Source organism: Phoenix dactylifera, unplaced genomic scaffold, assembly GCF_009389715.1.
Source record: "Phoenix dactylifera cultivar Barhee BC4 unplaced genomic scaffold, palm_55x_up_171113_PBpolish2nd_filt_p 000007F, whole genome shotgun sequence".
Lineage (NCBI taxonomy): Eukaryota > Viridiplantae > Streptophyta > Magnoliopsida > Arecales > Arecaceae > Phoenix > Phoenix dactylifera.
The window spans coordinates 1,942,540-1,968,406 of record NW_024067666.1 but is presented as its reverse complement, the minus strand read 5'-3'; the positions used below and the strand labels follow the sequence as shown (position 1 = coordinate 1,968,406).

Sequence of the window (25,867 nt, the reverse complement as noted above, 5' to 3'; positions counted from 1 at the left end):
CCAAAGTCGAGGAAGTGTCTCAGGGACACCTCCAAAGTTGAGAGGATGTCACTATAATATTTTCATTTTAATATTTATACTCAGATTTTTTTTTTTAAGAGAGAGAGAGAGACGGGCGTGCATGCATGTGCAGGCGTGTGTATGTTTGTGTAGGCTGGATAAGGTAATAGGGGGACTTAAATTTTCAATCCAATTGAGAGGGCCAGATTCCAGATCTTACTTGGATTCAACTTGAGTTGGTGCGAGGCGGAACATGTTCCGCTCAGACCTTTCATGTCGCTGACTGGGGGACGAAGATAAGGCAAACATAATTATGGCATAACATTATTCATAAGGAATTACAGTAGAATACGTGAAGCATAGAATAATACTGCACTCGTCTGTAGGCTAAATCATCTTAAATTCTACTTGAACTTTTGCAAGGAGGAACACGTTCTGCCCAGACTTTCATTGCCCTGAGAGTGAGACGAAGATAAGACAGACATAATGGCGCAGCATTATTCACTAAGGAGCTATGGTAGAATATGTGAACCATAGAATATTATGAGAACATTATGTGAAGCATAGAATAATGGAACAAATGTCTGGAGGCCAAATAATCCTATCAGCTAGCACTTGTGTGTAGAAACCCCACAAATTATGGTGGATAAGCAATCATACGCAAGGCAGGTATTTATTCTTTCAGAAACTTCTTCTTCTTTGGACTTAAAAAAATCAAGAGTGCTGCAGGATCATACTAAATCATTTGATATGTGATAATGCATCAGATGAACTTTCCAAGATAAAGTTGAGAATATATATGACTTTAAAGAAAGGAGAAGAAGTGGAATGCTAACCTTTGGAAGTAGAACCCGAATTAACTCCAAGCAAGCTGCAAGTATGGTATTTTAGAAGCATATTCACACAAGATAGATTTTTCTTTTCTTTTCTTTTCTTTTTCTTTTCTTTTTCTTTTTCTTTTTTAAATTTTGTTGGGGGGTGGGTGGTGGTTTATTTTCTGGTTTCATGTGCATAAAAGTTATGTCAGGTTCTTGCAAAGACTTTTCTTTTTGCAAACTACAAGCAACTAACTTGAAAAGAACAAGAAGAAAAAATTAGAAGCGACTTCATGACATGCAAATGCATTCCAACTGCTGATCGAAAATAAACGGTTTTTAGAATGATTTGTCACGCCCCGAACCCATCACCCGGGTCCGGCACGCGACCGGCCGCATGAGCCCTAGAGCAATGCCCTAAAGATCATGCAAGGCCTAAGATAAACAACAATTCCAATAATTCCAATAATTCCATAAATGCCAAAATCAAAGATTGATGTAATTCAATCAAATCCAGCTACAATGTACTGATTTATTACATAATTTCAAATGTCCATAAATAAAAGATAAATTGACTTCTAACTATCTAGCAGTCTGACTCCAGATCGAGCTCACTTCTTGTCCCATCCGACAGATTCTACGAATCCAGTGCCTCTGAAAAAAAATGGAAGTGTAGTATGAGCTTTTCCAGCCCAGTAAGAATCCCAACAGCCACACACGATAAAATCATAAAATAATCAAGTATCAAAATATATATCATTTCATCATTTCAAAAGCTCAACAAACAACAAATATATGTAATCAGTACATATACACAAATCCTTTTTCACATTATGTGATCCATTCCCGTATTACTCAAATTCCAAAGTTTTCAAACTTTTCATTTCTGGCGTTGGACTAACCAAGATCATGTCCCAGTCCAAGACTGCACAAATCCCACGCATAACCTCGTGGCAGCTATCCCACGCGTAAGCCCGTGGAGGCTATCCTACGCATAAGCTCGTAGAGGCTATCCCACGCGTAAGCCCGTGGAGGCTATCCTACGCATAAGCTCGTAGAGGCTATCCCACGCGTAAGCCCGTGGAGGCTATCCCACGCATCAGCTCGTGGCCGCTATCCTACGCATAAGCTCGTAGAGGCTATCTCATGACAAGGTTAGTCCAACCCATATTACATGTCTAGTTTTACATGTTCAATCACATTCCCATCACATCACATATTTTCATAAATTTTCAAAAAAATATGTTATTTCTTCCCAAATGAATTTATCTCAATATTTTCATTATAAACAACATGCACGCCTCATAGGTGCCGCATCAACTCATAAACAATAACCACATAATAATGAAAATATGTTGATAAAAAATTCGTCTCATATGTATCATATCAACTCACAAGCAATAACATCAAAATCGTAAATAAATCCAACGATAAATCAATATATGCATAGAAGTGCTCAGATGTAGGGATTCTTACAGAAATTGTAGACTGACTCAAACACAGTCCGAATCACAACCTACGCGCTGGGGTGCTGAGTCCCCTGATCAAAACCTCCTGGCTCTGCCGACTCTTCCTCTACAACATCAATTACAAATCACAAACTAAATCATTTAATATTTAAATATTCCAAACCATAATTAATATTTACTATGGGGTCCATAACCAGATCCCCAAACATCAATCTCTCCAAGTCTAGGGCAGTCGGGGTGGCCCGACTCCCACCCTTGTACCACCGGCCCATGTCGTCGCCAGCCGTGGCCGCTGCCACGCCGGCGACGATGGCCGGTCCCGATGAAAAGACCAAAAGAAGGGTGGATGATAGAGAAGGGTTCTTCCTCCACCTCTTTGGTCCAAGGGCAACAGCCGGGGTGGCTGTGCCCTCACCTTCCCCACCCTCGGCCACCATTGGCCGAACCATCGCCGGCCGCCCCTGCTGCAGTCACCGGCGATGGTGGCCGGCCAAGAGAAAGAGAGAAGAAGAAGTCTCTTCCTCTTCTTCTTCTTTTCCTTCTCCTCTTATTATTATTATTATTATTATATTCTTATTTTTCCTCCTTCTTTTTCTTCTTCTCCTTCTTCTTTCCAACCGACACAGACCCCTCCCCCTTCCTCCATTTCTTCCACGGAAAGGCCACCGTGATGGTGGCTCGGCCCCCAACCGACGACACCCAGTCGCCGTCGCCGCCGCCGGTGGCCAACCGACGAGGGGAAGAGGAGGAAGAAGGTGGAACCACAAGGAGAAGACCTCGGTTCACCATTCCCATCCACAACAAACCCTAGGAACTCATATCCAACCCTCACACAGATCCGATCAACCCCCTTCCCGCCATGCATCTCGGCCATTCCGGCAGCCGGCGGCGGCCAAAAATCGGAAAGAAGAGGCCGAAACAGGGGTACCCTGTTTCGGACCCTTTTTCCAGCGATCCGCCGGCCAAAATCCCATCCACACGACCCAAAAACCAAGCAAATGATACGCAAGGGAAAGATCCACGCTTACCTCAGTCCGGCGGGGTGCTCCGGCGGCCTTTCCGGCGACGAAATCGGAGAGGAATCTGTGAGCAACTCGGAAAAAAAAATCCTCTCTTGTGGAGGGTCTTCACGGAAGGAAAGAGGAAGGCTTGTCCCCCCCCGCGGCCGGCCGGATCTCCCTCTCCGGCGCTCGGTCTCCTCCGGCGAGTCGCCTCCCACCGAACGCCGCCGCCGCCCCTCTCTCCCGTGCCCCCTTCTTCCACGATCGTGCCCTAGGCACGATCGTGATAAGGGGGATGGGCCCGGTCTTTTCGGGCCGGCCCATCCGCCCCTTTCCTTTTTTTTTTTTAATTTTGGGGGTTTTACATTCTCCCCTCCTAAAAAAAAAATTTCGTCCGCGAAATTAATGTACCTGGAATACCAAAGAGTTGAGGATGTTTGGGTTTTATTTCTTCTTCGAGCTCCCAAGTGGCCTCTCTTTCGGAGTGGTTACTCCATTGCACCTTTACATAAGGAATGGTCCGACGTCGCAACACTTGATCTTTTCTGTCCACAATCCGTACCGGGTACTCTTCATAAGTCAGATCCTCATGCAGACTTATAGGCTCAAAATCTACCACATGGTTCGGGTCCGGAATATATTTCCTCAGCATTGAAACATGGAATACATTATGTACACTTGATAAAGCTGGTGGTCGGGCCAAACGATATGCCACTTCTCCAACTCTGTCCAAGATTTCGAACGGACCGACAAACCTAGGGCTCAATTTGCCACGAATTCCGAACCTCATCATACCTTTAGTAGGAGATACTCTCAAGAAAACATGATCGCCAACCTGAAACTCCAGTTCTCTTCTCCTATTATCAGCATAACTCTTTTGTCTACTCTGAGCTATAAGGAGTCGTTCTCTGATCACCTGTATCTTATCCACAGTTTGTTGTACTATCTCTGGACCCAATACTTTTCTTTCTCCCACATCATCCCAACAAATTGGAGATCGGCATTTCCTGCCATACAATGCCTCAAAAGGAGCCATCTGAATGCTGGCTTGATAACTATTGTTGTAGGCAAATTCAACCAGCGACAAATGACTATCCCATGCACCACCCAAATCCATGACACAAGCCCTCAACATATCCTCCAAGATCTGAATAGTGCGCTCCGACTGTCCATCAGTTTGTGGATGAAAAGCTGTATTGAAGTCCAATCTTGTACCAAGAGCTTTATGAAGGCTCTTCCAAAATTGTGACACAAATCTAGTATCTCTGTCAGACACAATTGAAACTGGAATCCCGTGCAGCCTCACAATTTGCTCTATGTACATACTTGCCAATTTCTCCAAGAAAAAGCCAACTCTAAAAGGCAAGAAATGTGCTGACTTGGTCAGTCGGTCAACAATCACCCACACTGCATCATTACCCCGAGGAGTCTTAAGCAGAGCAGTCACAAAATCCATGGTGATATGCTCCCACTTCCACTGAGGAATGATAAGAGACTGTAGTGGTCCAGCAGGTCTCTGATGCTCAGCTTTCACTTGCTGACACACTAAGCACTGTGCAACATACTGAGCTATATCTCGCTTCATGCCGCTCCACCAAAAATTTTCCTTCAAGTCCCGGTACATTTTGGTACCACCTGGATGCACTGTATAAGCTGAGTTATGGGCCTCATCAAGAATCTCTTTCTTCATTTCTGGTACCTTTGGCACACATACCCTGCTCCCGAATCTTAAAGAGCCATCTTCATGCACCCGGAATTCTTACTGCATACCTGACTCTACTGTTTCTCTGATCTTCTGTAACTCTGGATCCTCTCTCTGAGACATCTTGATCTTTTCAATCAGAGTAGGCTGCACTGTGAGGGTAGCCAGATGTACCTTAGGATCATGTAGCCTTATCTCAATCCCTGATCTCTCCAAATCTAATAAAATATGCTTCTGTGTAGTGATTAATGCTGCCAGCCCACTTGAGGATTTTCTGCTCAAAGCATCAGCCACTACATTTGCTTTCCCTGAATGGTAACTAATAGTCAGGTCATAATCTTTCAGTAGTTCTAGCCATCTCCTTTGCCTCAAATTCAACTCTTTCTGTGTGAAGATATACTTCAAACTTTTATGGTCTGTGAAAACCTCACAGTGTTCCCCATACAAATAATGCCTCCATATCTTCAGAGCAAAAACTACCGCTGCCAACTCCAAATCATGTGTAGGGTAATTCTGTTCATATGACTTTAACTATCTAGAGGCATAAGCTATCACCTTCCCATTCTGCATCAGTACACACCCAAGTCCTTTACGAGATGCATCACTGTAGATGGTGAAGCTTTCTGTTCCAGATGGAATAGCTAGTACTGGGGCTGTCACCAGACGCTTTTTCAGCTCTTGAAAACTCTGTTCACAGTCATCTGTCCATTCAAACTTTACTCGCTTCTGAGTCAAGCGACTTAGAGGCATGGCAATACGGGAGAACCCCTCAACAAATCTTCTGTAATATCCAGCCAATCCCAAGAAGCTGCGCACTTCAGTTACATTGGTAGGTCTACACCACCCAACCACTGCCTCCACTTTCATTGGATCAACAGAGACACCTTCTTTGGAGATCACATGCCCAAGAAAAGAAATACTATCCAACCAGAACTCACACTTTGATAGCTTTGCATACAACTTCTTTTCTCTAAGAATTTGCAATACTACCCTTAGATGTTCTTCATGTTCCTGTGAGCTCTTTGAATACACCAAAATATCATCAATGAATACCACTACAAACTGATCCAAATAAGGTTTAAATATCCGATTCATAAGATCCATGAAGGCAGCCGGTGCATTTGTCAAACCAAAAGGCATGACCAAAAATTCATAATGCCCGTATCTGGTCCTGAAAGCTGTCTTAGGTACATCCTCTGCCTTTATTTTCAATTGGTGATAGCCAGAACGAAGATCAATCTTTGAGAAAATCTGAGCCCCTTGCAGCTGATCAAACAAATCATCAATCCTTGGTAGTGGGTATTTATTCCGTACTGTCACCTTGTTTAGTTCCCGGTAGTCTATACAGAGTCGGAGGCTACCGTCTTTCTTTTTCACAAATAACACAGGAGCGCCCCAAGGAGAAACACTAGGCCTGATAAAACCTTTATCCAGTAACTCCTGTAGCTGTTCCTTCAGCTCTTTCAATTCAGCTGGAGCCATTCGATATGGAGCCTTTGAAATTGGACTAGTGCCAGGAATCAAGTCGATACAGAATTCAATCTCCCTATCAGGGGGTAATTCTGGCAATTCATCTGGAAACACCTCTGGAAATTCTGCCACCACAGGGATATTCTCTAACTTGGGCTCCTCTTTCTAGGTATCTAACACAGCAGCTAAGAATCCTTCACAACCTTTTGCGAGAAGCTTCTTAGCCTGTAAAGCTGAGATTAATTTCATTTGATGAGGTGACTTGCTACCCACCAACCCAAACACTGGCTGACCAGGGATCTGAAACTTGATCGTTTTCTCAAAACAATCAACAGTAGCATGGTATGCTGCCAACCAGTCCATTCCAAGAATCAAATCAAAGTCATTCATCTCTAAGACCAACAAGTCTGCATTCATTTCTCTGTCCTCAACACCCAAAATACAGTTTTTGCAAACTGAATTAACTAATATAACATCTCCACTTGGCGTTGAGACACAAAGATCAAATTCTAATGGTACCGGTGATATTTCAGTATTCTTTCTAACAAAATTGGCCGATATGAATGAGTGGGTAGCACCAGAGTCAAATAAAACATTTGCATCATATGACATTAACCTAATCATGCCTGTCACCACTGAATTAGAAGCCTTGGCATCCTGCTCTGTGAGTGCATAGACCCGACCCTGGGTCCTAGGCCTCTGTTGCCCTCCTTCTTGTTGTTGTCCCTCCTGAGGTGCTCGATTTTCAGGGGCTCTCTGAGAAGACTGAGGTGCCTGTCGCCTCTGCTGTTCCTTCCCACTAGGACAAACAACAGCCTTATGCCCTTCTTGACCACAAGAAAAACATGGCCCTCCAATCCAGGTGCAATCTCGCTTAAGATGAGGTCCTCCACAGCGGTAGCATCTAATAGCACCTCGGGCTTGTCCTCTGTCCCTTGTAACAACTTGGTTCGGTCTCTGATCCTTCGACTTGAAAGGTCTACTATTTTGGCTCGGAGAATCAGTAGATCGAAACCTTTTCTTCATATTCTTTTCTCTAGCAGCCTGGGCGTTGTCAAGCCCTTTTTCTATCACCAGGGCTTTGTTAACCACATCTTTGTAACTAGATAGTTCAAAAGCAGCGACTTGTTGTTGAATCCTTCCCCTGAGCCCATTTTCAAATTTCCTTGCTCGATCACTATCCTCTGATATCAAAGTCGGAGCATATCGGGACATCTCTTCAAACTTTGCTGCATACTGAGCAACTGTCATATCACCCTGCTCCAGTCGGTCAAACTCCCTATATTTTTGGAATCGGATACCCTGGGGAAAATACTTCTCATGAAAAACCTTTTTAAATTCTCCCCAAATGAAGGGGGCATCATCCGGACTAAGCTTCCCTTTCTCCATCTCCCACCAATCAGCTGCCTCACCCTGTAACATGAAGGTGGCAAAAAGAACTTTCTCCTCATCAGGGCACTTCAAGGCTTGAAAGACTTTCTCTATCTGTTTCAGCCAGCTCTCAGCCTCCATCGGGTCAGCCGTACCTTTAAATGCTGGGGGTGCATATCTCTGAAAATCCAACAGACTGACTCGGTGCTCCGGCTGAGCTGTAGTGCCTTGAAACTGCTGCTGTTGTTGCTGCTGTTGTTGATACATTGCTTGCTGCTGCTGCAACTGTTGCTGCAAGAACTGTTGCTGTACTTCTACCATCCTCATCATGTCTTCCCTGGCAGCAGCTTGCTGTTGCACCATCATTTGCATCAACTGTGAAGCACTTATCGTCTCCTCAAGCTGAATACTTGGTCCTTCGGATGTCCCAATCTCCGGAGCTCCCATCTCTGGAGTACTACCAGTAGGGTCCATGGTGTGCTCCTGCTGTGGCACACCCCGAGTCGGCGTGGATGAGGTATCTTCCTGCTGTCCAGAGGGTGCCCAAGCCGTGGAGCCATCCGCAAATCGGGTCGGCCTCCTGGCACACCCTCGACCACGCCCTCGAGCCATATCAACCTACACAATTTTTTCCAGCATCAAGTTCATCAGATTAAGAAAATTTCGCATTCTTCATATGCTAATCACACCATTTAATATCTTACGTATTTAGTGATTTTCCCCACTCAGGCTTATTCGAGCCTAATCCCTAGGATTCCTAAACCTTAGGATACCTTAACCTTAAGCTCTGATACCACTCTGTCACGCCCCGAACCCATCACCCGGGTCCGGCACGCGACCGGCCGCATGAGCCCTAGAGCAATGCCCTAAAGATCATGCAAGGCCTAAGATAAACAACAATTCCAATAATTCCAATAATTCCATAAATGCCAAAATCAAAGATTGATGTAATTCAATCAAATCCAGCTACAATGTACTGATTTATTACATAATTTCAAATGTCCATAAATAAAAGATAAATTGACTTCTAACTATCTAGCAGTCTGACTCCAGATCGAGCTCACTTCTTGTCCCATCCGACAGATTCTACGAATCCAGTGCCTCTGAAAAAAAATGGAAGTGTAGTATGAGCTTTTCCAGCCCAGTAAGAATCCCAACAGCCACACACGATAAAATCATAAAATAATCAAGTATCAAAATATATATCATTTCATCATTTCAAAAGCTCAACAAACAACAAATATATGTAATCAGTACATATACACAAATCCTTTTTCACATTATGTGATCCATTCCCGTATTACTCAAATTCCAAAGTTTTCAAACTTTTCATTTCTGGCGTTGGACTAACCAAGATCATGTCCCAGTCCAAGACTGCACAAATCCCACGCATAACCTCGTGGCAGCTATCCCACGCGTAAGCCCGTGGAGGCTATCCTACGCATAAGCTCGTAGAGGCTATCCCACGCGTAAGCCCGTGGAGGCTATCCTACGCATAAGCTCGTAGAGGCTATCCCACGCGTAAGCCCGTGGAGGCTATCCCACGCATCAGCTCGTGGCCGCTATCCTACGCATAAGCTCGTAGAGGCTATCTCATGACAAGGTTAGTCCAACCCATATTACATGTCTAGTTTTACATGTTCAATCACATTCCCATCACATCACATATTTTCATAAATTTTCAAAAAAATATGTTATTTCTTCCCAAATGAATTTATCTCAATATTTTCATTATAAACAACATGCACGCCTCATAGGTGCCGCATCAACTCATAAACAATAACCACATAATAATGAAAATATGTTGATAAAAAATTCGTCTCATATGTATCATATCAACTCACAAGCAATAACATCAAAATCGTAAATAAATCCAACGATAAATCAATATATGCATAGAAGTGCTCAGATGTAGGGATTCTTACAGAAATTGTAGACTGACTCAAACACAGTCCGAATCACAACCTACGCGCTGGGGTGCTGAGTCCCCTGATCAAAACCTCCTGGCTCTGCCGACTCTTCCTCTACAATATCAATTACAAATCACAAACTAAATCATTTAATATTTAAATATTCCAAACCATAATTAATATTTACTATGGGGTCCATAACCAGATCCCCAAACATCAATCTCTCCAAGTCTAGGGCAGTCGAGGTGGCCCGACTCCCACCCTTGTACCACCGGCCCATGTCGTCGTCAGCCGTGGCCGCTGCCACGCCGGCGACGATGGCCGGTCCCGATGAAAAGACCAAAAGAAGGGTGGATGATAGAGAAGGGTTCTTCCTCCACCTCTTTGGTCCAAGGGCAACAGCCGGGGTGGCTGTGCCCTCACCTTCCCCACCCTCGGCCACCATTGGCCGAACCATCGCCGGCCGCCCCTGCTGCAGTCACCGGCGATGGTGGCCGGCCAAGAGAAAGAGAGAAGAAGAAGTCTCTTCCTCTTCTTCTTCTTTTCCTTCTCCTCTTATTATTATTATTATTATTATATTCTTATTTTTCCTCCTCCTTTTTCTTCTTCTCCTTCTTCTTTCCAACCGACACAGACCCCTCCCCCTTCCTCCATTTCTTCCACGGAAAGGCCACCGTGATGGTGGCTCGGCCCCCAACCGACGACACCCAGTCGCCGTCGCCGCCGCCGGTGGCCAACCGACGAGGGGAAGAGGAGGAAGAAGGTGGAACCACAAGGAGAAGACCTCGGTTCACCATTCCCATCCACAACAAACCCTAGGAACTCATATCCAACCCTCACACAGATCCGATCAACCCCCTTCCCGCCATGCATCTCGGCCATTCCGGCAGCCGGCGGCGGCCAAAAATCGGAAAGAAGAGGCCGAAACAGGGGTACCCTGTTTCGGACCCTTTTTCCAGCGATCCGCCGGCCAAAATCCCATCCACACGACCCAAAAACCAAGCAAATGATACGCAAGGGAAAGATCCACGCTTACCTCAGTCCGGCGGGGTGCTCCGGCGGCCTTTCCGGCGACGAAATCGGAGAGGAATCTGTGAGCAACTCGGAAAAAAAAATCCTCTCTTGTGGAGGGTCTTCACGGAAGGAAAGAGGAAGGCTTGTCCCCCCCCCCGCGGCCGGCCGGATCTCCCTCTCCGGCGCTCGGTCTCCTCCGGCGAGTCGCCTCCCACCGAACGCCGCCGCCGCCCCTCTCTCCCGTGCCCCCTTCTTCCACGATCGTGCCCTAGGCACGATCGTGATAAGGGGGATGGGCCCGGTCTTTTCGGGCCGGCCCATCCGCCCCTTTCCTTTTTTTTTTTTAATTTTGGGGGTTTTACATGATTACATCCTGATATTGTACAGAATGCGAGCATGGAATGTGCAGAGGCTTTTGAGATACTAGTGATTTGCATCAAAGAGTGAAATTGCTTTATTTTTTAATACTGATTTTTTTTTTGCGTCTTATTTTGTGGCAAGTCATGGATATCCTCTGTTTTCTCCAACCTCTATCCAAAACGCTTCAGCATTATAACTTTGCCTGGTACCATTTTGTTCTAGTTGCATTTTGATCAACCCCTACTCTCATCTAAACTTTTTATACATGTCATTTTGTAATAATTCTCTTTTAGCAAATTGTAGAAAGAAAAGTGTCATTTTCTTCAGTAGTAGAGTAATTATATGTAGGATTCTTGTTTAGTCAAATCTTTCCACTACTGTCACGAGTCAAAACAATACCACACTCTTATACTAAATTATAGATTAATAGCCTGATTCACAAAAACAATGTAAACCACTTGTTAATGATTTGAACTAAGCGAACTAGTGAATTATGCAACCATGATTCATCTTCTAGTTAAAAAAGATCATCTCAAAAGACTTATAGATCTTTCCAGAGAATTCTAGTAATAATTTTTTTATCATATAATTGATGATTCTATACTATGCAATCTTATCCACTTAGGTGCACGTATTATTTTTTCTACCCTGCAAACCCGAGGTATTATTCCAAGATCATACTTATACTCAGTGACCATTCTTGCCCTAAATCAGGTATCATCAAAATCCTTCCCTATTATCTTTGTTCTATTCTTTTCATTTCTTTTTCCTTTTTTTTATTCCCTTGGTTATTCTTTTCTTGTGCAAATCTCTTTGCTCTATTCTACTTTCAAGGTAGCCAACATTATTAACTTCCAAAGCTAACTCATGTCCCAGACAAAAATTATACCCCATGAGAACCTGAATAATTTGACGTGGGACATCTTACCATTGCCTGTAAAGATGCCATGTCTAATCCCACTTCCCAGTGCACGCTAAGGACAAACTCCAACACCAAGCATATATTCCCAACACCCTTCTCCCTTAAGCTAACCTCTCCCTTAAGCCAACACTGTCCACCAACTCTCTCTCTTTCTCTAGTCCCTAGCTAAAGTACCAAGTCCTAAAACTCTCTCTTATCTCTCTATAAAGCCCATGACATGAACTACTAGTAGTTTCATCCACACAACAACCTCAAAGTATCAAGCGTCTCTCTCTCTCTCTCTCTCTCTCTCTTGTTTGAAACTCAATTTATTTATCTAACCAAAGAATTTGCCATGAAATACGGTGAAATCACCCACTTCAGCCACCCCCAGCACAAGCTCCGGTTCGAGTACGCCGAGGTCCCGTTCAAGTGCGACGGCTGCAAGGAGGCCGGCATCGGCTCCCGCTTTAAATGCGGCCTCTGCGACTTCGACCTGCACAAGCAGTGCGCCCTTGCGGCCCCCTCCTCGATCCTCCGCCACCCCTTCTACCCGAAATGCGCCTTCTACCTCCTCCCCCGCCCTCCCGGCAATGCCCCCCGGTTCTGCAATGCATGCGAGCGTGACGTCGCCGGCCTCGTCTACCACTGCCACTCCTGCGGCTTCGACCTCCACCCCTGCTGCGCCGCCCTCCCCCACGTCCTCGACGCCGGTGGAGACGGCGGCGGGGGGGAGCTCCGGCTCTTCCTCCATCGGAAGGTGGCAGCGCCGTGCCACCGGTGCGGCCGCAAGGGGCGGAGCTGGAGTTATACGAGTGCGTGCAAGCAGTACAATCTCCACGTGGCGTGCGTGATGGAAATTTTGGTGGACAGCTGGCATGAGATCTACTACGGCGGCCGCGGCGGCGGGAAGCGGGGATTGGTGGGGATAAATGGGATGAATAGGATTCCGAGCATAAGGGGGGTGGGGAAGAGCCACCACCGGGTCGGGAAGGGCAAGATGAAACGCTGCTGCGAGCTGGCGGCGATGGCGGTGCAGTTCATCATCTCCGCCGTGCTTGGAGATCCGACGGCTATCATTGCTGGGGTGGTGGGGTCCTTTATATCCAGGTGAAGATGGCTTGATGGATGTACAGCTGGACTTTGAGTAGTGAACGGGTGTTAAAATCTAAATCTAGCAAGCTGTTCTGGAACACCTTTTGATGTTTGGGTTTTGTAATACTGATGGAAGGTTCAGATCAAGTATGCGTTTTGCGTTTGTACCAGCGGACTCCACCCGAGAAGTTGATTGTTTGGTGAAGTCATCCATGGTCGATGGAGGATTTGTTGCGCCACATGTGGACCTTGAGTTTCGTGCCACGATCTTGGAGTCTGTCGGGTTAGTATATGGGTTCTAGAGATGTCGATGGGCCAACTCGTGGGCCTCATTTTTTGTGGTTCCACAAGATTAGCGAACAAGCCTATCTCAAATATTCATAGGACTTTTTCGCCTGTCTGGGCCCATCAGACCTTTGATATTGAGATGGGTCATGCCCTCTAAGAACCTGCTTGGATGATTGAGCTGAAAAAACTAAAGAATTTATAGGTTGAGCCAGTATAACCAACAAAATCATAAAATTAAAGCCTAAGCTAGGCCTATATTCATAAATACAGAAGAGCAGCTTTGGACTAGACCAACCCAAATCCCATAGAAAGAAAAAAAGCCTGAATTTCGGGAATATATGAATATAAGTCTAGCCCAATTTGTAATTTTATAATTTTGCTAATTGTACTGGCCCAACCTACAAATTCTATAGGATTTTTAGCCCAATCATCCAAGCATGCCCTAAATGGCAAAGGCTTCCTTGTAAATCAATCCTATCCAGTCGAGGCCTTTTGCATCCGAGTCAGCGCTTTTGTGATCTAAGTAAGGAACTAATTCAAAATGTAGAACCTATTACATGTCATGCTAACATTATACTAAATTGCCAATATGCAAACAGGTTATAAACTCCACTACCTGAAAATTGGGCATTAGCGACGCTTTTTTTGGCCTTTAGCGACGCTTTTAAGCGTCGGTAAAAACCATCCCGACGCTTTCCTAAGCGTCGGTAAAGCGTCGCCTATGCTACAGTGGGGAAAATATTTTCCGACGCTTTCAAAAGCGTCGGAAATTAGCGACGTTTTTTAGCGACGCTTTAAAGCGTCGTTAAATGTGATTTTAACTACTTTAAAGCGTCGTTAGAATATTATTTTTTTTTTAAAAAAATTCGTGATTTTAACGACGCTTTAAAGCGTCGTTAGAATATTATTTTTTTTAGAAAAATTTCGTGATTTTAACGACGCTTTAAAGCGTCGTTAGAATATTATTTTTTTTTTAAAAAAAATTTGTGATTTTAAAAAGATGACAAACAATTGGATGCATTATCTTTCTACTAATAACTAAAATAGTTTTATCCACCATATGCAGGAACGTGAAAAAATAACTCCTTCTCCCCCCCCCCCCCCCCCCCCCCCCCCCCCCCCCCCCGCCCCCACACCCACACACATAAAAAAAAAAAAAAAACCCAAACCCCCATCCTGAAAAATGGTTATGAGTTTGGGAAAGAACCAACATGACCAAACATCAATTTCCAAGACTTTTCATCTATAGATAAACAAGCAGTACATCATCTTTACTTACTAGTTGTTACTGTCAAAATTTACCCATCATTTAATATGTCACCAATTCAACCCATAAGAAGCTTAGGAACCAATGAACATATTAAAACATATCTTTCAACCCATAAGAAGCTTAGGTTCTGGCCGGTTCGAAGCCGAAACAGAAGAAACAAGCCAAACCAACTCGGTTTCGCACATCAAGATTGGGTGGCTCCAGAAGAATTAAAACAATGGTAAGCAAACAGAGTTTACAAAGAACTCTGACAAATTGGAAAAAGCAGAACAATGTCAAGGAAGACATGGTTAAGTAATCATAAACATAGCAAACAAGTCTAGTTCCACATCAAGATATGACAAACTCCCAATGTATAGTTTTGATATATTCACTTCTTCTCTTACAATAATTCGTGAAACAGTAACTTGGATATCCTAATTGCTAACTGTTGCCTGGCACATCATTTTGTGGCTCAATACCTTCATCAACTTTAGGCCTGGTGTTCATAAGAACCTGCAGAAAAGAATAAAAATAGACAGATTAAAACTGAAGCTACAGGTGACCCATTTTATAGAAACTTATTGATCAGGGGAAAATAATATCTTGGATATACCTTCCTAAGCATAGTGTTCTCGTTGATCAAAGTTGAAATTTTTTCTTCTAACTTCAAATTTTTGTCGTGCAACTCTTTGGCTCTGGATTCTAGGTCATTCACATAAACCTTCTTTCTTTCTCTAGCTTGCTGAGCAGAAACCCTGTTCCTAAGCAACCTGTTTTTTTTTTTTAATAAAAAACTTAATCATAAGAGACAAATAAATTCAATGAACAATGGAAGCATCAGACACAACTAATCAAACCACTAGGAATTATTCACCAGCTGAGCTCTCACATGCTACTATATTAGCTTGCATGATAGCATCAGATGTGGTTAGAATACCAAAACAAGAAACAAATGGCTCAGAAAAGCATTTTAAATAATATATATGTCCGAGTAAACAGGCCAGGGTATGGAGAACTTTCAAAAGTATGCCCATCATTAATAAGATGGCATTACGTTAAAATTCAAAGATAATACTGCTAAAATTTTAATAAATTGTGTAAAAACTGACCCATGGGACCTTTAATAGACCATTCTCATATTTCCTACTTTTGGCAATCTCCAAGAAATATCCACTCAAGACAATCCTTCATATGGTTCTACTGATATCATCCATGTGTTGTAGGACACTTTTTTCCGTGATGTGTAGTTTCTATAGTATCACCACATGCACAGACATCAGCTGAATAGCTATATTTTATCCTAATCAACAACCATAAGTTCTGCAAAATGAATCCAAGATAATCAAAGTTCAGAAAGTAAGAATTTGAACTCCACAAGTATATGAAATATTAATTATAACCCTTGGACTTTCTCATACCATTCTATAAAGAATTTATATTATCTTTAAATTAGTAGTACCTGAAGAGGATTTATAGCTAGCCTCTGCTCTTCTATTCATATCGGTGGCTGATTGGCTCGATGGTGGAGAGACACCTCTCATCACACATTAACCAATACAAGCCCCATGTAGTGCAAGCAGGCATGCTTGCGTATTCCGAGTGTAACTTTTGATGACCATAACTTCCCAAGGATTAAGTGAGGAAAGCTAGTATTGCATATCATTAATGAGGTCTCAATGATCTCTGCAATATTTGAAGTATCGATGGCACTTGTTTCAAACCGGTACTGCCCAAACCGGGCCGAAACCATGGCAAATACCTAATGTGAAAAATCAAGTTTATGGCTTGTGAATTAGACGGATAGGGTGTAAAAAGAGTGAGTATAATTAAGGAAACGGTAAGAGAACTTTTATTCTTTTGGATTGACAAAATTCAGAACTTACATACAAAGAGTTTCAAATCCTTGCATACGATCCTTAAGATTTGAATCCATTATTTTTTCTATGCATTTGCTCAAGGAAGAGGATTGAAAGAGGGTCGATGCCAGCATTCTATCCATAAAACTTTGCTCACGGTCAGAACTCAGAATTTTACATGAAATTAATTTTAAAAAAAATTCTTGGTAAGGATATCTACTGCCATACTTTGAATAGAAAGAAGACATATCAGCTGTAATTCAGCTATTTGGCATGTAATCAATAAACAAATAAAGAGCTAATTGATAGCATAAGTTTCTAAATCCCTTCTTAATCAGAAACTTACACAGAAAACCCCCCCCCCAAAAAAATCTCTCTCTCTGAGAATAGCCATTACCACATTCAAATAAACCAAGATGGCCATTGCACCTCATTTCTTGGATCGAAGCAAAATCTTGGTAAAACCTAGCTTTGATCGATCAACAGCAGGACAAAATACTAGCAACGAGGGATGAACAAAAGAGAACGGAGATACCTGGAAGCATCGGTGACGGGGGCGATGCCGGAGAAGGCGCGGTTAAGGAGGACAGCGAGCAAGGAGAGGCCGCCCATGAAGATGGGCAAGCTCCGGACGAACCCATCGTTGTTGGAAACCCAGTCGCCTACCAAATCCCGCCGGGGTTTCGGGCCTCTGTAAGCCCCCTTCGCACCAAAGAAACCAAGTTATAGAAGAAGAGAGATGAGAGAGGAGAAGAGAGGAGGGTACGGCTCCGTACCTGAGGATAAGCCGAGGGAGGAGAGGGAATAGACGGAGGGGAAGAGGAGGCTCTAAGGAGAGGCGAGGACGGGACTGGCCAGGAATGGCGACGGAGAGGAGGGCGAATGAGAGGAGAGGAGAGGGTTCGAAAGAGAAGAAGGCAGCCCACCTCCTTCCGCGAAATCTTTGGGAGGTCGGCTTTTGGTGCTCAAGAACCAAACATCCATCATCTTAGGGCTGTGGGCTATGGAGGGAGGGGGTCGATGGGATTTTGTGGAGGGGAGGAGTGAAGTCCGACGACACTTATAAGCGCCGTCGTATTTTTTTCCTACGCCGATGCTTAGAAGCGTCGGCGGAACGTTTTTTACCGACGCTTTCCACAAGCGTCGGCAGTAACCGTTGCAAGAAAAAAATTTGCCGACGCTTTTTTGTAGCGTCGGCAATATAGAGTCGCCAAAACCCTTTATTGTTGTAGTGCTCCTAAACTCCTTCTCTCCATTAGCTTACCACTAAATTCCATTGAGGATCATAAGCCGGGTTTGGGCACGAAAAATGTCAAATTTTAAAGAGGTCGGGCCTAGGTTTGACTGAAAATGAATATAATTTAAGCCCAAGGCTCGGCCCATAATTATCTCTATTTGCATCTAGGGGAGAGGTTGCTAGCAAAGATAAGGCCCAATGGTTGATACGCTACCAGGAATGAAGGATCTTCAAGTCAAATCCACTGCTATGTATGATCTGCGTACTAAAACTGTTCGCTTACTTAGGGAATTCTTCAGGCTTGAAAATGATCCCATTAACATGACAGCAAGGCAGTTGGGTAGCATTGGTCTTTTAGATCCCCTCATTCCTCCCTCATCACAGTTCAATGGCTACCCCTTTCCTTGGAGTATTGAAGATAAATTTTGATGGGTCCATGAAAGAATTTTCCGCTGGTGCTAGCTTTCTGATTAGAGATTATAACAGAAAGTTGATGCATTCAAGATATATTTTCTCATCATAGCACACAGCTATTGAAGTTTAATTAAAGGCAGCGTCGGAAGGCATCGATCGGAACAGCTGCGTTTAGGTATGGAGTTACTCAACTTTAGATGGGAGGTGATTCTAAATTCTAATATATATAGTTATTCGCTGGGTTAACTGTGCTTCCACATCTGGTCTTGACGTTTACCTCTGCTCATGAATATTTGGCAGTTTAAAAGAATCATCTCATGTTTTTTTGTGAAGGTAACCAAACTATGGATTGGTTAGCAAATAAAAACCTCCAGGAGATGTGTACTGCTTAGAAGAATCATCCATTCCTTGCACTGAAGATGAACAAAAAGTTGAAAAGATCCCCTTTCTTTAACTCAGTTATTTCATTTTTTGCACAACAAGCAATGGAGAAACAAATGATCGTTGTCTTCAATCGGCGGGGCCAATATTCTAATGTATTTTTTATGTAGCTTATTCCATTAGACATTAATGTAAATGAATCATAACTATATAAATCTATTCACAGTAGATTAACTCCAAAATAGCATATCCAAATTATAAAAGATTCTATAGAAGCTATAAGTGCTGAATTCGTACTCTGTAAACTTTGATTTATTCTAGTATGTGAATAAATCAAGAATATAGTCCAAGTAATAAATGCCCAAGTAATAAGATCCTTATGCTTCATTAGCCTATACTGTTCTACAAAGAATGCCTATGGTTAAAAAGGTAAACCCTAAACTAATCATACGATAATTTAAATAATCGAAATGCCGAGTCAATCGATATTTATAATAATTTTGAAATAAAAAATATTTTTATTTGAGCTTAATTTTCTATTGCCTGTGGAGGCCAGCGATTGCAGCATCCTTTATTGGACTTGATCAAACTTAATCTAAGCTAGATGTGGTCCACACTAACATGGTATCAGAATTTGTTTTATTCATTTATTTTAATTTAGGTTTTGTATTTAAGATAAAAGTGTCTGATAAGATGGTAATATATTGTGTGTAGTGGTTAGATAACTTTTCCGAAACTATATTGGAGATGATATCTATCTTAATTTTTATAATGGTCTATAATAGTTGAGGCACTAATTTTTTACGAACTTAGTTTTAACGCATTCGAAAGTACCTGTAAGATACATCGAAAATTCGTAGAGTTGAAAAATTAAGATGTCGCCCCTAAATGGCAATAAACACATCAAACTCTTTTTTGCTAGGTGATAATGGCTTCATCTCGTTGTAAGCGACCTGTTGCCTCGTATAGTTTAACGTCTCCACTCTAAACGTGCCAAAATCATAAAAATAGACACTCAATCATGCTTCCATACCTCACAAACAGCCTTGGAGATCAGTCTTTATACTTTTATTTAAAGAATTTAAAGATAAAGATCAAAAGTAGAGAAATAACATGGCAATGATTGACCACTCCTCCGGCCGCATCTCATGCGTACCATAAAAATCACGTGGTTTTTTCCGCACCATAATTCGCCCTCCGCCACCCGCAGCTTTCCAGCTGTCTTAAGAGCCCTGTCATCAAGCACAAGCAAACCAATAATGCCAACCGTACATCCGAATACCTAGCAAAGAGAAAATTATTATGTACACCATCATGCCGGTTCATGCCACCAATCATCGTGACAATCTATCATGCGAGCCAAGCACCAAGACGAGCGCACATACATGTAGTGCATACAATATTTTTTTTTTTTTTTTAAGTCCAAAACCAACAAAAGATAACCACAAACATTGTAGACCCCTAGATATAAAAAAAATCAACTAGGGCTGCAATCGAACCATAGTTAGAAAAAAACTTAAGCTCGACTCGATACAAAATACTCAGATTCGAAAATCAATTCGAATTAATCAGGTCTTACTATCTAAGCTTAAACTTTACTCGATAAAAAAAAAAAAGCAATACTCAAGGTTGACTCCACTCGAATGTTAATTAAGCCATACTCAAGCTCAAGTTGAAGCTCGAATTCAAACCTTGGTTTTAAATAAAAAATATAAATGATATATTTCAAAATATTATTTTGATAATATAAATATTATAAATAAAATATAATATTAATGAATATATATATATATATATATATATATATATATATATATATATATATATATATATATATATTTGAATAGGCTCGTGAGCTTTCAAAGTAAATATTTTGCTATTCCAAATCAATTCAAAAAATTATTGGAGCTACTAGAGCTATATAATAATCGAGTTGAGTCGAGTTGAACCCAAATCAAGCTCGAACAGCTTATGAGCTTCTATGTTCATCTGCACCCATGATAACGATTAGGTGACTGCAAATGAAGCTTTAGATAACACTATTTTAACGCTCCTTCATCAGAACTGTTATTCACCATCAGTTGTAATAACTATAATGCGGCTTATTTTTATGAAGCGTCAAGTTTTAGAATTCATTGATTTACAAATAGTCGGTACCATAAAGGCTATTCTTTTTTGTTTTTATAACAATAAAAATGAATAAATGAAAAATAATTCCATTGTCCAGCAGAATCACTAATAACTATATAAATCAATAACACTTTTAGTTATAGAACAATTTAAAATTTATTCTCTAATTGATAAAAAATTAAATTTAAAATATTATTTTATCAAATCAATGGTGTAAATAAATGATGCCTATTATTCTTAATATAGGAAAATATATTGCGTGCCTTGCATGTGCCGCCCTAATGTGTACTAAGACTGGATTTTTCTTAGATCATTAGAGCAATTTACTCCAAAATAAATAATCTAACTCATATATGCAGCAAAAAACAAAGTTTGGTCCTCATTTTGAGCATGCGAACGGGTATGTGTAGCATTACGAGGTAATTTTTAATTAATATTCAGTATTAGCATCTAATGATGTAAAGGCCTCCTCCAGCCTGTTAATGACGCCCACTGATTGAAACCATGTCGCATATAATTAGAGGCTCGACATAAACAGGGGCAGATCTCAACAGGTTATATTATATACATTGCACGAGAGGAAGGTTCATAGGATGGAGGGGCGCTGGAATTTAATTGGTGGAAGGGTGTTGGAATTATCACGCAATGATTCGCTGGCGAGCGCCCTGTGAGCTCGACCGGGTGGGGATTAAATAACCCGAGGAGCACCAGAACCCACGTGATGGTGAGCTCCACCACCCTACACTCCTCTAGCCCCTAGGCCTCTTTGTCTGTGGTCTGCTTCCCGAGGTTTCCTCCCCACGTGGCATCACCTGGCGGTGCAACGAAGCTTGCCGGACCCATATATCTCGACACGTTTCCTCGGTTCCGTCCTAAATTACCATTGTACCCTGATCGTTTCCTTGGAAGCCGGGGTTCTTTTTATTTCGGTGAGCTTACCTCACTTACGGTTTCCAGCTTTTTACTTGAGAGGGTACACGAGTTGGGTTCGTTCATAGCGAACGGCCGACCCAAAACAAATAGGAACCAAAAGGGTTCCGGAATCGTTGAATCTGAAGCGAATGGCTAAATATTAAATCGTCGAATTTTATTTTTTTTGCCGAATGATCTGCTCAGTCCAAAATTCCAGAGATTAATGTAAAAAAAAAACACGGTTATCGTCACCATCTACACTATGATTTTCCAGATACTTGATATATATCATTCAAGAATCAAATTCATGATCCCTAATTACTCAGTAAATGAATTATGACGATGTTTATATATGCAGTCTAAGCATAGATGAATCTCATCGTGTTAGTTTATAGAAGGCTGAAATGAGACTGAAAAGGAGATTCTTTTTTAACTAAAGCCAAATCGGTCCAGCAAATCCGCATCATCTTTATTTTCTGGTTGAGCGGAATTACCCCATAGAACATCCGCTTCTAGGCGCTATCCGATGGCTAGTAAGAAAGTATGATGTTTTTCGGGCTACGTATGTGTACCGAGAAGCGAATAGTGCTGTTGACTAGATCGTCTTCTATACTATCTATCAATTCTCTGGACTTGACAGTTGACATATCACCACTGAGTTTTTTTTTTTATTATTATCCTTTTGGGTATTCTTTTGTAAGATTAGTGTGGGTAGCTGTAGTTATAAAAATAATTATAAAAAAAATCTGCTCCAGGAAAAGATGCGCTGCGTCATAAATATATGGAACGTATGGTCCTAAAATGGAGTACGCAATGAGTGCATGGTTTTCATCAAAGTGCGCAGGCTCACGTGATTTCCATCCGAGGGCTGGAAAACCAATCCTGAGCGAGACACGATAGCCTTGTACCCCTTCGAGGTCATACATCGACGACAAATGTCCGCATTTCCAAAAACATGCAGTATCTCCTATGGACGTGGCGCCTCTGTATGAGCCCCGTTTTCGAGGGCAAATTCGTCCTCCCGCGGCCAACCAGCGGTCCGTGCGCCTTTTTATTTTAGTGCATGACCCGAGTCCTAGCCCCGTAATTTTCACCAAAGGCAGACCTCTTCTCTCCGAAGTACACCCTGGATTCAACTCACTACAGGCTGGCACCCCCCTCGCTCATCGTCAAATCGCGTCCCCTATATAAATCGGCCCTCCTCCTTCAAACCCACAAACCAAAGCACTCACGAGACGAAAGGAGAGGCAGAGGAAATAGCCGATTACCTCGTCCCCTTGGATTCCTTTGAGGGCCGATGGGGATCTGCAGCTCGTTCGAGGCGGTGGCGGTGGCGCCGGCGGCGACGGCGAAGGTGGTCCTCCCAGGCGGCGAGCTCCGGGAGTACGACCGGCCGGTGAGGGTGGCGCACGTACTCCAGAAAGACCCCACGTTCTTCGTCTGCGATGCCGACGTCATGGAGTTCGACGGGTTCGTCTCTGCCATCGGCGTTGATGAGGAGCTCCGGCCGGGGAACCTCTACTTCCTCCTCCCGAAGACAATGCTGAGGCACCCGCTCCACGCGGAGGACCTGGCCGCGCTCGCCGTCCGCGCGAGCGCCGCGCTCATGAAAGCGGCGCCCGCCATGGATTGGCTCCGGCGGGGAGCGGTGGCGGCGCCGCTCGTGTTCGACGTCGGGACCGGGGAGGGCGTGGCGGTCGGCGGCAGGGTTTCGGCGGCGGAGGAGGAGAAGAGGAGGTACCCTACTAAAAGGGGGCGTGGCATCGGTCGTAAATTTATGCCGGATCTGAGTGCAATTACAGAGTAGAAAAATCGTGGAGGTTTCTTCTGGCCTTTTTTTAACCTCTGTCCCCTGGGGTGCGAAAAGCACCGAGCTTGGGCTGGACGATCTAGACCGTCGAAATCTACATCCGGAGTTCTGAATGGCGATCAGGAAACAAACGTCGATCGAGAGATCTGGGTTTGGACGGACGGGATTCGATCGGTGAAGATGAGATGATGATGACAAACGCGGAAAATTTAGGGCAGGATCGTTCCGCGGGACAGCTAGCGGACGTCAATTTTGACATCGAATGTAAAGAAATTAATGTAATTAAGGAAGTTAATTAATTATGTAAACAAGATAATTATTAAAACTATTCATCTCTAGAAGTTCGTTTATCTGAAACCGAGTACGCGTTCAATTCCATTATTTGAGACCTCAGACGAATAATTTTACTGCTTAATGCTCGATTCCATCGTTGGAACTACTTATACAGCTTTAGGAGAGTCCAATAGTAGTAGGTTGCCTTGGAATTTGCTTGATTTATCCATTTACCAATGGTTTGCATGCATTGGTTTTATGGAAGAACAAAGAAAAATACTACTCAAACATAAGCCTGGAATGAGGATGTTCTGCTCTACCTACTATTCAAATATAAGATTAGGATGGATTGAATTCACCATTCCCATCCATGTGCAAAAGGAATCTTCATTGCTAAGCTTTTGATAATTGCTTAGATGCTACGCTACAACATTTACTCCTATACAAGGAAAAAAATTCACTTGGATGGTTTCATGTGGGTGGTAAAGGTTGCTCACTAAAGAGAGGTCATGGCTGACAAAAGCATGAGAATGGAACTTTTTCTTTTTCAACAGTATGACATTTAAGTTCCACCCTAACTCAAACAATATTGTAGCATTCTAGCAATCTACAACATTACCAACGAACCATTTATTCTTGGAACACTATGTTTTCACAATAGATCAAAGTTACATCAGTTATAAACTTGCTTTACTAGCCATTGAGCATGAATGCTAGGAGAAAATGATAAAAGTAGATGCATTCGTATAGAATTTGATATCTTCACTTCTGCTTTTGGTGCTAATCAAGAACTCGAAGATATTTGATAGCCCACATATATGTATATGTACCAACCTATGCATGCATGTTCCCCTTTTTAGAATTGCTAGCCTAGAATTTTCGATGCAACTTTTATCTAGTAACTAGTTATGCGCGCATGAACACACCAATGAAGAGAACACATATTAGTTACATACATATCTCTGACCTTGCATGGCGATTTACATTCTACTCGGCTTTAGATAAGTATAGGAATTTGGCAATTTGTGATGTGGTCCTAATCTAGTTGATCAACTTTCAGTCATATGCTGTAATTGCATGCATGTTCAAATTCTAAGAATTGATTGAAGAATTTTTTCTTCTTTTCCCAATTCTTTTGACCAAAGAGGGGAACTATGGTTCGTGAATTTCAAAGTTCATGACTGCAACGTTATGCTTTAATTATCTATTCAAAAAAAAAGCATTATGCTTTGTCCCATCATAAGCAAAATGCAAATATTAGTACTTAAAAAAATATTTAGGATGGAAATAAGGAGCGCACCTCTCCTTTATGCTGAGCACAAAAACATATTACATTAGCTCATATGAGAACTATCACTTTCTATTTAGTTAACATGGAAGTCACGAAAGATTTAGCACGTATTTAGTTGGAAGTTAGATTGTGGAGTAGGATGGAAATGAGTGACTTCCACTTTAGCGGTTTGGTTAGGAGAGTTTTATTCTCATTCCAGAGAAAAATAAAAATGCCTTAATTCTCTAAAATTCAATTCCGACTCTTCTCCTAGTATTAAAATCTTATTCCATCATGTTTATTTTAAAAATTAATTTTCTGAAAGTATCTTTCTGTTTAATTGATTTTGCGTTCCAATTCTAATTTCAATCACCAACCAAATGTGCCGAAAATATCGCTATTCCAATCTATATTTCAATTCATCAGATTCCAATTTCGAACCGAATGTACCTTGAATTTCTCAGCATCGCATTGGTTACTCCACTGAACTAGAACTCGAGGGTAAAGCTGTGATGACCCAGATTGAGGTTGCCATGTTGAAAGAAGACGAGCCACTGGCTACAAAAAGCTAGATCCAGTTGTTATCTGTCCGCATCTCCAATACTCTAGGAGAGTACTTGAATCACACCTCAGCCTTGTGTAATAGGTCAAATTACTACACATTGTTAAAATGAGGACAAATCATTAGTCAATGCCAGCCTCGACTGTCTTGCCAAAAACCCTGACCTGACCTCTCCTACCCTTAAATCCTGTAAGAAAACAAACAACCAACCTTTCATTGAGTTGGCGTGCCTTTTGACCGACTGGTCTTAATCCAATCCAAATTCGATGCAACGCGACGAGGATTTCCATCACATAAGTAAACCAGACAGCAATGGATTAATGTCTTTTGGCATGTTTGGTTGACTATGGGAAAGTGACAAATTTCCAAAGTGC

The 25,867-nt window shown here is 42.4% G+C and overlaps 2 protein-coding genes and 1 long non-coding RNA gene across 3 annotated transcripts; 2 read left to right on the top strand and 1 right to left on the bottom strand.

The window, feature by feature from the left end:
* Positions 1–10,355: 10,355 nt before the first annotated feature.
* Positions 10,356–13,345, top strand: LOC103696057. Its single transcript, XM_008777562.4, has one exon. It carries the CDS (start codon positions 12,369–12,371, stop codon positions 13,125–13,127), a length of 759 nt encoding a protein of 252 aa, XP_008775784.1. The 5' UTR covers positions 10,356–12,368; the 3' UTR covers positions 13,128–13,345.
* A 1,542-nt stretch (positions 13,346–14,887) lies between these two features.
* LOC108511353 lies at positions 14,888–15,442 on the bottom strand. The gene is made up of 2 exons (XR_001879529.3): positions 15,262–15,442; positions 14,888–15,161 (listed from the first exon to the last, which is right to left on the bottom strand). It is a non-coding gene; the product is annotated as an uncharacterized LOC108511353 (long non-coding RNA).
* Positions 15,443–22,801: 7,359 nt separating this feature from the next.
* LOC103712307 lies at positions 22,802–23,745 on the top strand. Its single transcript, XM_008798794.3, has one exon. The coding sequence runs from the start codon at positions 22,876–22,878 to the stop codon at positions 23,383–23,385; it is 510 nt and encodes a 169-aa protein (XP_008797016.1). The 5' UTR covers positions 22,802–22,875; the 3' UTR covers positions 23,386–23,745.
* The last annotated feature ends 2,122 nt before the right edge of the window (positions 23,746–25,867 follow it).

What these genes read in the sequence shown, in the direction of transcription:
- LOC103696057 (XM_008777562.4), top strand. Translation starts at nt 12,369, where the DNA reads ATGAAATACGGTGAAATCACCCACTTCAGCCACCCCCAGCACAAGCTC.
- LOC103712307 (XM_008798794.3), top strand. Translation starts at nt 22,876, where the DNA reads ATGGGGATCTGCAGCTCGTTCGAGGCGGTGGCGGTGGCGCCGGCGGCG.